At 40.4% G+C, this 17,500-nt stretch overlaps 4 protein-coding genes across 4 annotated transcripts in view; 1 reads left to right on the top strand and 3 right to left on the bottom strand.

The window, feature by feature from the left end:
• The window catches only part of LOC138026741 (metastasis-associated protein MTA3-like), a 19,919-nt gene extending 19,835 nt beyond the window's left edge, over positions 1 to 84 (bottom strand). The window contains exon 1 of the mRNA XM_068874196.1: positions 1 to 84. This exon is cut by the window's left edge and continues 117 nt beyond it. The gene's annotated coding sequence lies outside the window, so the exon portion shown is untranslated.
• Positions 85 to 3,177: 3,093 nt separating this feature from the next.
• Positions 3,178 to 9,831, bottom strand: LOC138027058 (protein FAM161B-like). The gene is made up of 4 exons (XM_068874557.1): positions 9,220 to 9,831; positions 5,434 to 6,577; positions 4,463 to 4,669; positions 3,178 to 3,994 (listed from the first exon to the last, which is right to left on the bottom strand). Exons 1-4 carry the CDS (start codon positions 9,809 to 9,811, stop codon positions 3,619 to 3,621), a joined length of 2,319 nt encoding a protein of 772 aa, XP_068730658.1. The 5' UTR covers positions 9,812 to 9,831; the 3' UTR covers positions 3,178 to 3,618.
• Positions 9,832 to 10,093: 262 nt separating this feature from the next.
• LOC138026081 (protein cornichon homolog 4-like) lies at positions 10,094 to 14,318 on the top strand. Its single transcript, XM_068873270.1, has 5 exons — positions 10,094 to 10,231; positions 10,601 to 10,669; positions 10,943 to 11,055; positions 12,111 to 12,251; positions 13,428 to 14,318. The coding sequence occupies exons 1-5, from the start codon at positions 10,160 to 10,162 to the stop codon at positions 13,489 to 13,491; spliced, it is 459 nt and encodes a 152-aa protein (XP_068729371.1). The 5' UTR covers positions 10,094 to 10,159; the 3' UTR covers positions 13,492 to 14,318.
• LOC138026080 (putative fructokinase) lies at positions 14,315 to 16,711 on the bottom strand. The gene has a single exon (XM_068873269.1). The coding sequence runs from the start codon at positions 16,655 to 16,657 to the stop codon at positions 15,701 to 15,703; it is 957 nt and encodes a 318-aa protein (XP_068729370.1). The 5' UTR covers positions 16,658 to 16,711; the 3' UTR covers positions 14,315 to 15,700.
• Positions 16,712 to 17,500: the final 789 nt, after the last annotated feature.

Genomic DNA, 17,500 nt, shown 5'->3' with positions numbered 1-17,500 from the left:
CTATTTCATCGAAAACGTCATACACCATACGCGAATTCGGCCATCATTGTTCGCCCTCTGGCGAACCACGCGTCTTTCGACGTCACGAACGGAACGGAAACACCGAGAAGTTGTCACGAAGATGCCGCTTTAAAGTAATTGCGCAGAATCGTACACTGTCGTTTTAATTCGGGATTCCTCGTATTGTTTAGGGTGACGTAGAATGATTGACAGCTTGTTTGTGTGTTTACTGGAAGTAACCGTAACCCACACACTTTCGGGCGCCTTTGAATTTGATTGGTTGTCAAGTCAGAAAGCGCCATAACGCAAAATGCATAAAGAGCTTGTCACGGCAGTTAGTTCCTGACCGTTTATTCTGTTAGCAACGTTTACCGTCGACAATTTGTGTACGTCGGTTTGTGTAAGATATGGTCCCTTTGAAAACGAACAGATCATTTTCATGCTCAAAAACTAAAGAGGTTCATTCAACGAACTTTCACGAAGCGTCTGACACTGGAAAGTGATTGATTAAACAACATTAGAAACCATGCGATTTCAGCGATTTGAATTACGAAATCAGCTTCCTCCAAAAAAACTTCCATTCTCGTCCCCATTGTTCATTATTTCCATAACGCGAAAACTCAAGTTGTGCGCATCCGCAGTTGACGAAGGAAGAGACCAGAAAACCGGTTTATCCTGACCTATCCTGTTTGACAAGCGGATACGTGCAGTAGCCAACAACAAAGATGGAAAGAGGGAGAGAGACTGGTTTTATCATATGATTAAGGAAAAGGGAAGAGGCAGCCGAAAAGACCTAAACAGTATTGAATGAAACAAGCGTGGTTAATAAAAAGGGGGTCAACTGTATTGTGGTATATATTGATCTGGAACCACAGTAATACGTAGAGGCACAAATATAATCTCAAGAACTAGATCAATTAACAGGATGTACAGTACAATCAGCCATTTCATAGATATAATACCATACTAGAGTAAGTTTGCAACATCATTTGTACAATATAATACTGATGTCAAGAAAACCTTTGAGTAGAATAGTCTATGGGGCTTGGTGACAATAATAGACATAGTACGAAAGCTTGCAACTTCTCGAATTAATGCATGTTTACCATGAACCCTTTCTTTTTTCAATCCAGATAATCTATATTATTATCCTTTGCGTACCAATAATTCTTGTTGAACCAACCAAAAGAAGTCAAAATAAATTTGAAATTTAGCAACACAATGCGAGCTGCAGGTGCCATTCATTTGAAAAAACCAGTGTGACTGTTGGCTGACAGCATCGAAGAACTGGTCTCGTAAGCGGCATATCGATTTTGCATACAATATATTGGAATAAAATATAGTCATGAAATTTTAATTTGCGCACGTCGATCGAGGATGAACCATTTATTCGAATATAAAATACTTGTCGATCGTTATCAATTTTACTCCATTCATTTACTTGTAGTCAAAGTCAAACAAACAAAGACCTAGCAACCGTCAATTAACTAACGTCCGACCATGTCATATACCATGATCCTTCAATGCACACCACATTTCACTTTGAACACACAACAGCCTTTGTATGTAAATGGCATATTCCCATTCTTATCCTTAAAACTCTCCTGTTCACAATGATTCATTGCCATTTTCTTTATTGCGAGAATTCCATACAGACTTCGTACTCCACTTGTAGACAACTTGCAATGACTAATGCTAGGGGTTACGGATGAATGCGTTCGCAGTCGTCATCGCTAATTAAATCTAAATGGTTCTCCCTTCGCCACTAAATCGGAAGAAACTTTGAAATCTAGGGGCAATGTCTCGTGATATCAAGGCATTAAAACAACCTTACAACTTCACACGGCTATGGAAGTATGAAATGAAGACAGGTTTGTGACCAGTTTGTGTGCATTGCATTCACACTGTATCGATATCAAGAAGCGCACACAAACAGCCTTTGTTTTGGGAAAGGAATCATGGGTATGCTTGCAGACATGAAGTGTTCACGTGTGTTAAGCATGTGAACAAATGGCGCAGCTGCTACTTTTTGAGGCCTTTGGGCCTCCTTGCTGAATTGGAAGAAACTCGAACGTGATGGATACTCTCGGTAGCACCCCGTAGCCCGGGCAGATTTATTTTATATTAAGCAGTGTGAAGTGGTGAAAGTGATTCCATTGACGGGAGACATCCAGCAGAACAAATAACCATTACCTTAGCTCATTGTTCACTTTTCATGTTAAATGGTTGACGTGTCATCGATGTAGCCACGGCAAGTCCTTTAAAAACTTAAGACAGAAGTTTCTAGAAGCCTAGTATTATAAACCCTATATCGTCGACGGCGCCGAGAATCTTCGCCCCCACATAACGTCATGATAGGGCCCGGAAGGGGGAGGGGGAGGGGGAAGGTATTCCCTATTAATTGGCTAATGGGTTTGTGCCGCTGGATGGGGTCGCATTTTCACGATTGGATTGACTATAATGAGGTTGCACTATCAACAGGGTTCCCGACAGAGTTACTAGAATGGGGTCGCAAATTGTCGGGATTTTGGGGGCAAAAAATTCTGGTTAGTGAGATTTAAAAATGGAATGATGATAGAATGGTAAAAAAAAAATTGTTACAGAAAGAACTGTAGCGCTGTTAATTTAATATTTACTAGTCGCATTACATTCCATTTTGAAATTTCAATTAAAAGGCTTTATGTAAGGTTGATGCATGAACAGAAAGTGACTATGCTGGGGTCGCTAAAATTACATTTACCCAAAAGTGAATAAGATGGGGTCTATAATTGGCCACAAAATAGACCAAAAAGGTAGGGGTTCTGAGAGGCCAGCAGCACATACCCAGCGAAAATTGACCCAAGTACCCTTCCTCCCCCCCCCCCGGTTACAGAGTACCCAGAGAGAAGATAGGCAGGCGGTACAGCCAAATGATGAAGTTTATGCATCGAGCTAACGCCACTCAAAGCAATTTTACTGGCAATTTGCCATGCCCTTCGATGATGATCAGCGCACTACGAGGCGATTGACAGAAAGGATGGTCTTCAGGTTGCAAATGACATGAAATGAAGGAGGACTCGCATCAAGTCGCTAATTGGGCGGACACATGAAACGAATGGGAAGTCAGTTGAATAAATGCGTAGGCTTACATTGCACTTACAAGACATGATAATGGACTTCACACCGTCAAGAATTTAAGGTCAATGGTCAAGTTTTATTGATCACATACGCCACTAAAAAAATACTTTAATAACACTAGCTAAGCATCTGTACATCATCAGCATCTGTCCTTCATCAGCATCTTTATTTTACAATGGTAATACAACAAAACTGATTTGTTCTGTCGAGTCTATGAAAATATGACGATAAACAGAACTTTCTCACGCGTATTAAAACACGAATCCAAGAATTAACTTTAAATAACAAACCACGTCTGCAATTCGGTCGTGGTGCTGCCGCAGTACCCTTGACCCTAACTTAGGAGATTCTCTATAGAGGGGTCCGCTGACTTCAAAGAACATGATAGAATGGTTTGTAAAATTCTCTTGCAGCGACCTTCACAAGTTCACATGCAAATAACAGATTGAGTTAGCCTTTTTGTTCTCCAGAAAATTATACGGCTATTATTTTATGATTCGTTCATATTTCTACATCGTCCTCATCGGTGTCTTCTTGCACATCGCTTTCATCATGATTAATATTTCCGGCCCGGCTACCTGGTCTGTTGTCAATACCTGAAGATTGCTCAGACCCACTGTAATCAGCTTGTGATCCAGTCTCTTCGAGATCGTCTTCCGACTCAGCATCCACAATTCTACCATCCTTGGTGACCAGATTTTGTACAATTGCCTCATCTACGCCTGCGCTACGAAGGATATCCGCGTACTTGCGTTCTGCGGCTCGTCTTGCTGTGGCTTGGGATTGCTGTTCAAAGAGAAGAGGTCGCTTACTTACGCGTTTCTCCATTTCTTGAAGTTCGCGGTTGTATTCCTCTCTTCGGGCTCGATCACTTTCCCTACAATGCACATCAAGAGGTCGCAGAGTTAAGCGTTCAGAAACCATTAGAATAATTGCCCGTACTTATAAAAGGTGTGGAGAATTCTCAGGGGGCATCCAGAAAAAACGCAACACCGGGGTCACATGGATACTTGCTGGGTAAATGGCCAATAAACAAAGAAGATTATAAACGTAAAAAGTAAGGCAAAGTAAAGTAACGTATCCTTCTTTATACAAGCTGATGCTTAAAGCTTAAAAATTGCGGGGCCGTGTGTAGAAAGTACATAAATAAATATATGCTCCAAGTTGGAGAGATCCAAACGACAGCTCGAAGATGGCGCTTAAGCGCATCAGTGTACCTAAGTAGACGGAATCTTGGGTACCCCAAACTTATTTCATTTCATTTCATTTCATTTCAATGAGTTGGGGGGTACCCACGATTCGAAGTAAAGTAAACAGCCATGAAAGTAGTCACAGAGAAACTTACCTAAAACTTTGGACCTTTTTCTTAGCAGCATTTTTCAGTTGTGCACTGTTATCATTCGCCATGACTTTTCTCGTCACTTCCGGTTTTAACAATTTTTGTCGCCGCCGCCTCCTTTTACCCTGTTTGACCTCATCCCGTTCACTGTCTAGCCTCTCTTGCAGACTTTTGCGCACTGAACTCTCGCGTAGACGCGATGACTCTGTCGTTCTGAAGGCAAACAAATTTCGCGAAATGATAATGGGTTAAATAAAAAACTTACGACATGAAGAATCTGGTCGAAACCGAGGGGCCAGGAATGATAGGGGTGGAGGTATAGCGCTGTGGTGAGAGCACTCGCCTCCCACCATTGTGGACCGGGTTCGATTCCCAGAGTTGGCGTCATATGTGGATTGACTTTGTTGGTTCTCTACTTCTGGTGAGGACAGAAAGGCACGGAAACAGCTGAGAGAAAGGAGAGTGGACACCTAAAGAAAGATGTAGTCATACCGCAACGATGGAAATGCTACAAAAGGGAAGGAGACCCTGTAGTACCTCCCTCACCTGCCGATTCTGCTTCAGTCTGCTTATTACACATAGCTAAAGTACTCTCCGATTAAACGAAAGCATTTAAGCTGCTTACAGCGCGGAAAAAAACGCGTGCGACGTGTAACAACTGGAATTCTTTTAACTTCTGCTTAGCTGAGAAAAAACGATAGACTTTTTCGCTGAACATCTAGAGAGGTAATGCACCACCAAAGCACTCAACACGACCACTGAACATTGCTTTCCTACGGCACCCTTGAATGCTTCAGGTAGGAATACGCAAAACGCTCCTCAGCGACTTCTAAGTATGCCCGGCGGACTTGATAAGCTTTTTTAAAATTATTTTCTTTTGAGCCGCTTTTGGGAAGTGTAAGCAGTGACTGAAAGCAAACGATACGGAGGCGACCACAAAGGGTGAGAATTATTCTGCAACACAACAATAGACTTACCCAAATGGAAGGGTGTCCCGTGGAGTGTAGGACCTGGCACTAGAGGGTCGTTCCCTGCTGGCAGAGCGCTCTCTGGAGGATCCCATGCTGTCTTGTATTTCTTGCGACCTCATTGCTCTCGATTTCCGGGCACCGGATACTTGCTCTGTTTTCAATGCAAACGGTTCGACAACAGTAGGTTCTCTCTCTTTTTTCTTATCTCTCATCTCTTTTTCAAATTGTCTGTGCAGGGCATCAAACTCTGGTATAACAGTGTTAATCTGAGGTCTAAATTTGTGCTCCTTTGTCATGAAAGCATTCTTGTTTCCATCTTTGCTCAACTTGCTCCGAAACGTTCCCAGTGTGTAATCCTTTCCTCTAGATTCCATATTTGGGGGTAAACGGGACATGGCCAGTGTTTCTTGCGCCCGCATTCTCACGCGGATCGCTCTGTACTCCTCTTTCTCAGCCATTCTGTCCGCTAAACTCAAGTCAAACAAATGATCGGGAAAAGGATTTGCTTTAAATGTCTTCTTATCGTCCAGCTTGCCTTCCAATTCCGACAGATTACTCAAAGATTTCGTTCGCCGCAATTTTTTCTTTTCCTCCTCTCGTTTCATAAACTTAAAGGGTCTTTCGGAAGATTTAAGAATGGCTTTACTAAGCTCCCTCACCCGATATCTTCTTAGTTCATTTTGACGCGTGATTTCATCATATAGAGGCAAAAACGTCGTGGCAGGAACAGGCTGGGCACGAAATTTCTTATGCAGCTCTGCTTCTTCATTTTCTTGTCTCCTTTTTAAATCTTCTAATAGAATCTGTTGAGATCTGGTTAAGTTCTTCGGCGTTTTTTTTGCCTCTCTCATCGTCATAGAAAACGGTTTGGGAATAGTTAATTTCAGTGCCCAATTCTTTTTGTCCTCGCGTTTTTCACGAGGTGGGCTTGGATCTGCCGGGTAATCATATACAGAAAACCCCTCCCACATGTCTTCCACGATATCCAGGGCCGAGGATCTTTGAGGAAATATCTCTGTGTAAAACGACGTTCCGTCTTCTGAAGATTTTCTTGTTGCAGTCATCTCATCATCCCTACGGTGATCTCCTTCAGTAGGATCACTTGAAGATCTTCTACGAGAAACTTGCAGTTCTTCCAGAGATGAATAATCTACAAAACAAATACCGACAACAAATCATTATTATGGGTTCCTGGTGGAGCCCTTTGATGGTCTATGAACACGAGGTCTAGGTAGGGAAGTGAGTTTAGTCTCCTGAGTATTAAAGAAACCAAAATCAAGATCAGCCAGCTGAGGACCAGAAAGTTTCACTAACTTCAGTGGCATTTAAAAACAAAACAACAATAATTTGTTGAGCAAGAAGGTGCTGAACAATGATGGAGAGTACGGTGTAGTCATAATGTTTTTATTCTCCCGTGAAATGAAACGTATGGAGCTTATTTTCCACATGTCTGTCGTCTCCATTTCTAATTCCCAGCAGGGTGTCTGGGTGGTTGTGAAGGCCAAAGGCAGAGAATAAAGAGCTCTTATGGCTTTGTTGTAGAGTCAAAAATTTAAAACAACAGTTCCTTTTAACAATAACATAAAGGACCATGGTGCAACTGTGCACGTTTTGGAATTAACCAGAGGTCATAATTTTCTGTCACAGATTCTTTTTGTTGTCAAGTGACATTAGACTGAAATTACATATTTTGGACACTGCTTCAGCACTTAAACAGGTCATCCAGTAAAATACACATGGTGATTGGTCGTGTGGACAGTAAAACTAGTCGTTCATTTGCGCACCACTTTGCAATTTTGTGATGCAATGTTCGTGGATTGGCAGTTTGCTCTGAGGAAGTTGCAAGTTCAAATTTCAACTTGCTGTCAGAGCTACCAGCTGTTTATGTTCCAATGCGGAGTCAGGTATTTGGATCCGTTCAAAATAACCTTGATCTCTATTTTTTACAATATAAATTTATGGCATAATAACTCTACATTGGGTAGGATTCGTGAGGCTGTGCAAAAATTAATTTTTAAATGACACATCCACAATGTATTGCCTGTGTCATTGTTTGCAAACCTTGAATTATTGCAAGTTCTGTGAAAACTGTTCGTGTTGTCTCAAATACGCATTCATCTACCTAAAACAAAACTCATAAGAATTAAATTTAGGACCATAAGGGGGTTGAAATATCAATTCAACAACACGATTTCTTAGCATTAAGCGCAACTGGTTTTCCGTGAAAACTCTGTGGTGTCAAAAGGCCATACAACAACATCTCCATTTGCCATTACTGGATTCCATGCATAAACGTTCTTTGAAGAAATTAATCATTTCAAATCCATTTGAAGGGCCTTCCAAAATATTAAAGTTATCAATTCCAAACCGACTATGGAGAAGGTTCACAATGTAATGACAGTTCGAGGCATACCATTGGACTTCAACTGTCCATACATTGGGAAATTTGAACCCTCAACTTGCTCGAAGGAAAGTGTCAATCAAAAACGCAATATTGCAAAGTGGCACGCAAATGAACAACCAGTTTCACTGTAACACTTGTCGTTATATTTTTTTTGCAAGCCCCGTCATCTTGTTTAGATATGTACATTGAATCAAAAACCAAAAACGTTATATAATACTGACTGAAAGAATCACAACCTTAGGGGCCAACAATGAAAACCAAGGAAACAACTCTTAAACTTTTAAATAAGATACAAATGCTTAAATTGTGCAGATAAGGGTCAAGATCACTTCAGCCTCAGTTACCTGAAAAAAGAGAGTGACCCTGAAAAAGAGTTAAGCATGTAACCTTAAATTGCTAATTTGGATGCCTACCACTGTTGAAAACAGCTTCTCCAGAGTCTGGGGATTATGGAGAGAAGAATAATAATGTAATGGTCAAGGGATGGATTGTTTACCACGTTGGTGACCCAGTGAATTCAATAAGTGCTGGCAGTCGATGAAAAGCATTGGATACATCACTCAGAGAAGTCCACTACTTTTTTCCATCAACTGAGGCAACTAATCAAAGACGGATTCTTTAAAATCTAAGATTAAAATTCATTTATTCAATGACAACAGTTGGTTACTGTATTCAAACCAGCTGCCACCTTTAAAATGTTATTGAATCCCCTGACCACTGCAGATGACTCCATACTGGAACAATGATACAGGAAAATTTCTTGCACACCAAATGGTCACATGATTGTAGATAAAAAGTCGTTCAAAATGTTTTGAATATTTGCACACAACCAATGCAACAATTTTGTTCACTGTCCTCAGACCGTGACGGGTTGACACGGATGGTTCAGTACACCAAGGCTAAGGTTAGGGTTAGAAGGCCAAGATGAAACTTTCTGCAAAGTTATAAGAAACTTTTGTACTTCAGAATCAGAGCCACCTTTAAAAAGTCACAGATTTAAGGTGTCTCTGAATCCGCTGTACAGAATTTTAAAAAATTTTGCAGAAAGTTTCATCTTGTTCTTCTGATCACTTTCCAGCAACAAAAAAGGGGTCACCAAGTTTGTTTTTCAAATATGAGCAACTTTAAACAAAATAAGGGGTGTTATTACAGGGCTTTTCCATTGCCATGGTGACTTATTATATCACAATAATGACCGCATCTTGTTCAGCAAATTATTGGTGTTTCCTATGGTATGATAACATTGCTAATACCTGATGCAGCATTGTAACGCCAAACCTTCCAATAAGAAGGTTACTTGAAAGCATTGCAACTGGTTTGAGCCACCTTAACTGTGTATGCACAGGAGAGTTATTTTGAGACCATGGAATTCCAGTTTAAACCGTTACCTTCATTTTCCTCATGGTCGACTGCTGTTGTTTCATCCCTCACTGACATATCCCTAATGTGATCCTGCGGTCTCACTGACATTTCAAAATTTCCCTTTCTATCTGTTACCGTTTCATGAAAAGGGTCATAACCATCGGAGGAAACTTTTCCACGAATTCTACTTTCATCAAAATCGTCTACAGAAATCCTAGTCCTTGAGTCCAAATCGAATCCATGGCCAGATTGGAGTTTGTCTTTTTCAGAATAATATAGTTTCTCCAACGTTTTCAAAGTTTTTTTGTGCTCATTTTTTAATGCCAGCAGATGTTCATAAAAATGTTCCTCGTCGACATCCTTCAACTCTCGAAAAGAATCCGATAAAGAATCCCGCACTGATCGTTTAGGCTTATGCCCTTGGTGCCGTCTTTTTGTTCTTCGAGAGGAAGAAGGACTGCTACCATCCATACTTCTTAATTCTTGACTTTCGGGTGGTTCAACTTCCAAACTAATTGTTCTCCTTTCATTTTCAGTTGCTGGTTTATTTGTTCTAGGGTGTCTGGGGGCAGAATAGCACAGATTTCTCGTAACGGATGCTCCGTGACCGGACGCCATGTTGCAAGTAAGTTCGTAACAACCGCGAGTGGCTTTTCGTTTTGTGTTGGCAACCAAGACGAATCATACACCGTATAAGGGAAGGGTGACAGGGAAGAGCCAATTGATTCCAATATAGATGTAACATGCATCTAGAGCTGCATTAACAGAAGTAGAAATGATTCTAATGTGGTTTTATAGCATACGAGTAAACAATCTTAAGAATTTCAAAATTCCTAGGGTGTCTTGAGATATACTTATTTATTTTCTACTTGCCCCTCCCCGCCCAGAGATGCACTGAACACTCGAGCCTCGTTTCTTTGTTGTCGTTACCAGTCTTTTTATTTTCAACGGTCTCAGGAATTTATCATGTCCGAAGCCGCGTTGTATGTGTTTGGTCTCATTGATGGAATTGCCTTGTTGTTTCTTACTGTATATTTTGTATCCTTTAATCATTTGATTTAGTTTTCTTATTTTCGTATTCATAACTAAGCAAAAGCATGATTGATGACGAGTTTATGAGTTTAATTTATTCGATCTGTATGATCGAGTGTTTCATAGAGTACTCACCCATAGGCTGGGCTGTCTCTTTTTCTGACACTCCATTATTGTTCTTGGATATTGTGCAAGTATCTTTTTCGTGGTCAAATAATTTTTTGAAACCATTTCGGTAGTGTAATCGAAAAAATTGAATCTCTAGCTTATTTTTTATTCTTTCAATGAATTGTCCAATCAGCTTTTCAAAGATGTTGGCAGAATTTTGTAGGGAATTCCTTGACATGTCATTTAATTTTGCATCGTCCAATCCAGATAATAAATCTGTCAGATCTCGAATGTGACTACATCAACGCTACAACATGTTGCCGGAGACTAAACGTGGTAAGTAAATTATAAAGGATGCGAGGGCAACCGCATTAATGTCAATTTTGTTTATTTGAAAGGTAAGCGAAAAGCAGTTTAATCACAACAATTCACTCAGGTGTCGTTAAATCTAACTACTCTCATGCTTTTTTTAAACACGATCCTTTCTAATGCCTTTTCTCATGTTTTTAATGTACAAAGTCGATATAAGCACCTGCTGGACATTTCATATTCATGAGAATAAAATGTTATGATACTTTGCATGGGTGTGTGTTTGCTTTATCATTTCAGTGGATTCTTCCAGAGATGGTTGCTCATGGAGTTATAACAGTTCTGTTACTTGTTCATTTTCAATGGATCTTTTTCATTCTCAATGCCCCATTATTGGGTTGGCTTTTCTATAGGTATGTTTAAATGACCTCTAGATACCTGTCTTAGAGCAACGAGAAAGAAAACAACCTCCAATGTACGACAAAATTATCTGTGAGCATCGAACAAAAATGCTAACTTAATATTGTGTATCTTCAGTTTAATTTTTAATCACTTGTGCATTAATATTGAAAGTGAGCTTTCAGTAGCATGTTACTTGACATAAAGAAATGTCTTGAAACAGTGACTGATTGTTTGGAGCTTTCTTTCCCCTCATCTGTCATCATTGTTAGTGCGCTCGACTCCGGATCGAGTGGTCTGGGTTCGGGTCCTGGCCGGGGACATTTTGTTGTGTTCTTGGGCAAGACACTGTACTCTCATGGTGGCTCTCTCCACCCAGGTGCATAAATGGGTACCAGTGAATTTAATACTGGGGGTAACCCTGCGATGGACTGGGCATCCCATCCAGGGACAAGTAGAAATACTCCTACGCTGTAGTCGCTTCATGCTACAGAAACCGGAGATAAGCGCCGGCCTGATGGGCCTTCTAGGCTCCCTTTTAGGTGTCTTTGTTAAAAAGTTGACCAAGGGTACTATTACTATCATCAATAAAATTATCATTAATTTTAATATGTCTGTAATCAAAGGAAAACCTCTCAAAGACCAAAGTTTTTAACATGTTCAAAGTGACCGATTGTTTATGAGAGTAGATGAAAGTGTGTGTCATTGGAGGAAGCAGGAATTTTAACCATTGTTATCATTGACTGGTCAAGGCTGTGCATCATTTTAACAATGATGACTTGTTAGAATGGTCGACACTGACAGACCCTGCTATGCCGACAAGGTCAGCTTTTCTTTGAAATAAATTCAAAAATTCACAACTTCAGTTTTGCAAGTCTGGAAGTTCCTTTTGTGGTTGAATTTCAGGTATTTTTCTAGTCCTATTCTTCTCCATTCTGGCATTTAAGTTCCATAGTACAATTCACCATCCTTTTCTGTCCAGAGCTTTCTCTTTCCAGCTTTCATAGACTATCACCATCAAGTCTTTTGAACTGAATCAGGGCTCTAGACCTGACTTTGTTTTTTGCAGATTCGTGAACAAGCCTCCAGGAAACCTTGGATTATATGACCCAGCGGAGATTCACAACAGACATGAATTAAAAGGATTTCTGAAAGAAGCTATGGTCAAGCTTGGATTTCATCTAGTTTTCTTTTTTCTTTATCTCTATAGGTAAAACTAATTTAGTCTTCTTAGTTTTGGGGTGCATGGAAGGTCAGCCCCCAGTTGTTCAAATGATGGATAGCGCTTAATCCACGTGATAAATTACTATCCAATGGATAGCGATTCATCTGGTGGATAGCGTTATCCACCTTTTGAACAACTGGGGTCAGATTAATACCAGCACATATATTATCATGTTTCTGTTTTACTGATAAGTGAGGGCACGGTGAAAAAAGTGGTAAGCAACTCCTGGTTATTGAACTCAGGATTGGTTCCTTGAAGCCTTGCTCCAGTACCATGCGGTTGCCTTAGACAAGAAGCTGCATTCCACTGTCTCACTCCACCCAGATAAATAAATAGGTACAAGGGATAATCATTCAGTCCAAGGGAGGGGACGGAGAAGCAATACCATAATACTGATAAGGATAATTAAACTCTGGCAATATGAGACCTTATGTGGAACTTTGCTTGACACACTTAAAACTTTCAAACCTGAACTAGCCACTTATATCCACAAATGTAATTAGATTCACGCCCAGTTTTGACATCCAGCATGATTAGGGGGTGCAGGGATGGCGTGTGAGAGCACTCGCCTCCCACCAATATGGCCCGGGTTCGATTCCAATCCCAGACTCGGCGTCATACGTGGCTTGAGTTTGTTGGTTCTCTACTCTGCACCGAGAGGTTTTTCTCTGGGTACTCCGGTTTCCCCTCTCCTCAAAAACCAACATTTGATGTCATTTGCTTTAACTTGTTAATTTCAATTTACAGTGTCCCTGATTAGTGCTCTACAGCGCTAGAAGATTAGACACTTAAATAAAGTTCCTTTCTTTCTTTCCTTTCTTTGATGAGGGTATTTAATGCAGCTGTTACTCTTTTCTTGACAATCAGAGGTTAGGAAAGGAAATCTTTGTGACATCAGTATTGTTTGCATTACCAGACACAAGTGATGTTGATGTCAGGGACAAGTGCAAGGGGGCATTTCTTGATGCCTACCAAATCATCATGCATTGCAACTGGCCCTCGTTGACGAGTAAAATATTCTCACATACATGTAGAATCTATCAGTGTCATTCTTTGGAGGGAAAAGGTTAATCTGAGAATCCATACCATCTTTACTCCTCTTGCCCTTTGCCTCCTTGATTAATCTGAAATACATTTGTCATTATATTATTCTTGTTTCAGTATGATAGCTGCTCTTGTAGCAAGTAGTGAAACTACGAAGGAAAAAGTCGGAAAAACTGGATGATTGTACAGATGCAATGAATGCTGAAAAACAAGATCACCATTATAAAAGTGTTTTTTTATAAATGACACCTTGGGTTTTTTTAAATCCACACTTGGAACCTGGCTTTGATTCTCATTGCAGCTAGAGTTTCTTCACACTGTGACCTGCTTTCAAGACATTGGGTTAAGCATAAATTACGTCATTCTTATATGTCTTGGATACTTCTCACACAATAGAACTTTGCCTATTTCAGTGGATTGTATTCCACTGGATGATTCACTTTGTGCAGTACAGTTCTCATTCTCTTTTCTAGAATTTGGGAAAAATGTTGCAAAGATTTGCATTTGCTTGGTAAGTAGCTGTGTGCTTTAAAGCAGGTCACAAAATATTTCTAAGCAAACAAGAGAAAACTTCCTTTTTGGGTGCGAGTTATAAACTGTTAGTTTTGAGACATGTGAAAAAAACAGCCCTTTTAAGCTTTGATCCAATTGGCAAGTCATTGCTCCTTGCAAAGATGCTGGCATAAGAAATGCAGCTTTTTTCATACATTATCTCTAGGAAACCAAAAGTAAACCATTCCAAAAAAATCTAGAGCACTTGTATAATTTTTTAAATATTCTATTTTGTTTGACCACATGCAAAAGTTCAGCTAGTTTTGAGCAAAACACCCTCACAAGTCATTTAGAACATAATAATATATATAGTTAATGTTTTGAGTATCTTGTTTATGGTAATAATGGATGATGTAAATAATCATTAATTATGTTTTTGTAACCATATCATAATAAAACAAAATGCTAATAATAGCAATATTCTGGACACGTACGAATTAAAAGAAACAGGCTTTTGATTTGTTGCACTGTGTTATATTTGTGTCAAGAATGAAGTCACTTAAGAAGTAGATTAGGTTGTTTGGGCTGCTTTCTGGCGTTTCTGCTCATCTCTTTGTGGCAATGCACTTCACCATTTGCGCCATTGTGATTAGTTAAGGTTACCGTATACCTTCAGGGGTGTCTCGTGTCCGAGTGATGTAGTGGGTGTGGTTTAAACTGTAGATACCCAAACCCCTATATCAAATTGAAGCTTATAGAGCTGGCTATCAAACCATATCAAGATTTTTGAAATTAAATGAATTGTCGAATTTTTCATGACCTCTTAATGCGAACATCTGAATTACCTTTTCAAAGCTACAAATCAAAGCAAATTTTGCTTTCGTTATTTTATTGTGCTCCTCTGTTTCCCAACCCAAAGTGCTAAAAAAAACGTGTCTGCGTTTTGCCATACTCAGTTGCAGTGAAAAGTTATAGAACGTTTTCGAAACAGTATTAATTAAAAGACTGTGAAGTGTTCATACAAAAATTGTTCTCAGAGAAAATATTTTGAAATAAAAAATTCGCAGACACCTTTTTGTTGTCTATATGTTAATCTAGCCACTGTCAAAATTTGGGGGCAATCCGACAAATTCCCTTTAAGTTTTATCTCTTTAAATATCTGCTTTAAGTGAAAATATTGGTTCGAGAAAACAGCGCTAAGACTGTCAATCAAACGGGTAATTTTTACTTCCGCCCAAGACGTAAAACCGCCATTTCTCCGCCGATATTTAATATTTTTGAATAATTTCTTTTTTACGTTAGATATCCCATTTCAATCATTACTTTAACAATCCAAATTTGAACAAAATTGCCGATCTGAAGGTGTACGGTAACCTTAATTTCACTGATCTTTGTTATTCTCAGGGAATGATTTTGGGAAGTGTTAAAGAGGGGATTGTCCCCCCCAACCCCCCTTTCCTTGTGGATTCAACTTTTGGTCAGAAAATTAATGATCACAGAATGCTATAAAGGAGCATCTCCTTTATAGCATCCTTTTAAAGCCTAACCCCTTCTGCTCACCATCCCTGATTTTCGGTCCAAAACTCACTATCCATAAACAAAACAGTAGCACTATATCAGAGATGGCAACCTCTGGAAATCTAAAATCTGGACATTTTTCTTCATCCAGATCCTCAAACCCCCACAATCAACTCTCCCACTCCCCCTAGAAAAAAACCCACCCACCTGGGGTGGTATTTGGGAAGTGCCTTATTCCATGTGACAAGGACTCATAGTGCTTTGCAATACTTTTGCGGAACCTCTATCATGCCTCAAAAGGCAATTATTGTAACATGCAGTCCTAACATTGGTAGCAGTATTTCATTGAGTAAATACAGTATCGATATCTTGTAGGTAAGTCATTTTCTCCAAGCTTCCATCCTTGCTAGTTCTAGTGCTCCAATGATCCCAGCATGATTTCCAAATGCACTTTCTCGTATATAAGTTGCCAATCCTTCCATTGTTTTGAATTTTTCTACATCAAGGTATCCTTTTAGCATTTCTTGGAAACATTTTCTAACAATGTTGTATAGAATCTTGCGCTTCATTATGCCCCCTCCCAGCACAATGACATGAGGTGACAACACGTAGGTCACATTAAGACACATGACGCCTAGATAATACCCAACTTTCTCCCATATCTCGTGGTCATCTGGAATGAGGTGAAGTTCCTCCGGGCTAACCCCTGCTCGTTCAGCAATGGCCTTTGAATGCACCATACCCTCCACACAGGGACCTTGATGAAATTCACACCCCCCTGGATAGTCATCGCCAGGTAAGACTGGAATCATCATGTGACCCCCCTCAGGATGCAGAAGCCCGTGAATTGGAGAGCCATCTACTACTGCACCAAGCCCCACTCCGGTACCGACTGTGATGTAAACCACTGTTGGGGGACGGGCTGGGTTGGTTTCAGAAACGATTTTGGCCATTTCTGCCAATGCCGGCGCATTTGTATCTGTCTCAAACCCGATCGGTACAGCTGCGCCATATTCACGCTTAAAAAACCCTACGACATCCGCCGAATTTCTCCAGGCTTTCTTTGGGGTTGTGGTGATGTGGCCATAGGTCGTAGATTCCTTGCTTAGATCAATCGGGCCAAAAGAAGCGATTCCAATGGCGTTGAAAGACTCTATGTTCAAATGCGAAAGCTTTTCCTTAAGAAAATTCGAAAGGCGCATCAGTGTTTCTTGAGGAGTGGTTGTTTTTGTTTCAAACGTTTCAATCATTTCAGTTGGATGGCTCAGCTCGGCAATGGCCGCCAAGCAAGTGGTGCCTCCGAGCTCAACACCAGCGATGAGACGGGCCGCCGCCATAGCAGCCTTGCGTAGCTGGCGGTATGTTGCGAGGGGCGCTGTGAAATAGGAAATTCTCCTCTCGCGTGTTTTTTGGGAGCTTGAGTTAAGCACGCGCGTCTTTGAGACGCGGACGGCAACCGGAAGTGAGCTGTTTTCTCTTTTAACTTGTCTTCACACAACCACATTTACACTGCTAAGTATCTTTTCTCCATTAGAGATGATTAGTTTAAAAATCTGGGAGACACCATTGTCCTGGCGAGCGAAATGTTGTCTTCCGGTTGCTGTCCGCTTATCAAAAACGCGCGTGCTTACGCGGACGGCAACCGGAAGTACACTGTTTTCCTTTTTTCCTGGGTGGACTGTGGTCAAGAATTGTGGCCGTATGCGTATTGCTGGTTGAAATGTGACGGTTGTAATTCCGTGTTCAAGTACACTAAATGAAAAATCCGCTTATCCAATCAATACTAGTCACTTTATATAATACCTAGCCAATATGACAATCAACCGAGCCTCCCACCATCGCAATAGGCTAGTTTCGAATTGTGCAGCAACAAAAGAACAGAGTCGAGGTTCAGGGGAATAATTAGCATTTTGTATTGTTCAGAACAAAGGAAAATGCAAATTATTCCCCTGAACCTCGACTCTGTTCTTTTGTTGCTGCACAATTCGAAACTTGCCTATTGTAAAGTGAATGTCACAAGATACACCTGGTCTTTGCAGATTCCGGAAGTCGACGGAAGTGTTAATGATAAGTTTCTTTGTGTCACAAGACCGCAGACAAACCGCACACAGCATTTGTTTATCTGGAGAAGCAGGATCGGAGAACAAGGATCGGGGATTTAGGATCGGGGATCGAACAGG

The sequence above is a fragment of the Montipora capricornis genome, chromosome 12, assembly GCF_036669925.1.
Source record: "Montipora capricornis isolate CH-2021 chromosome 12, ASM3666992v2, whole genome shotgun sequence".
Lineage (NCBI taxonomy): Eukaryota > Metazoa > Cnidaria > Anthozoa > Scleractinia > Acroporidae > Montipora > Montipora capricornis.
This window is presented reverse-complemented; position numbering and strand designations above follow the sequence as displayed.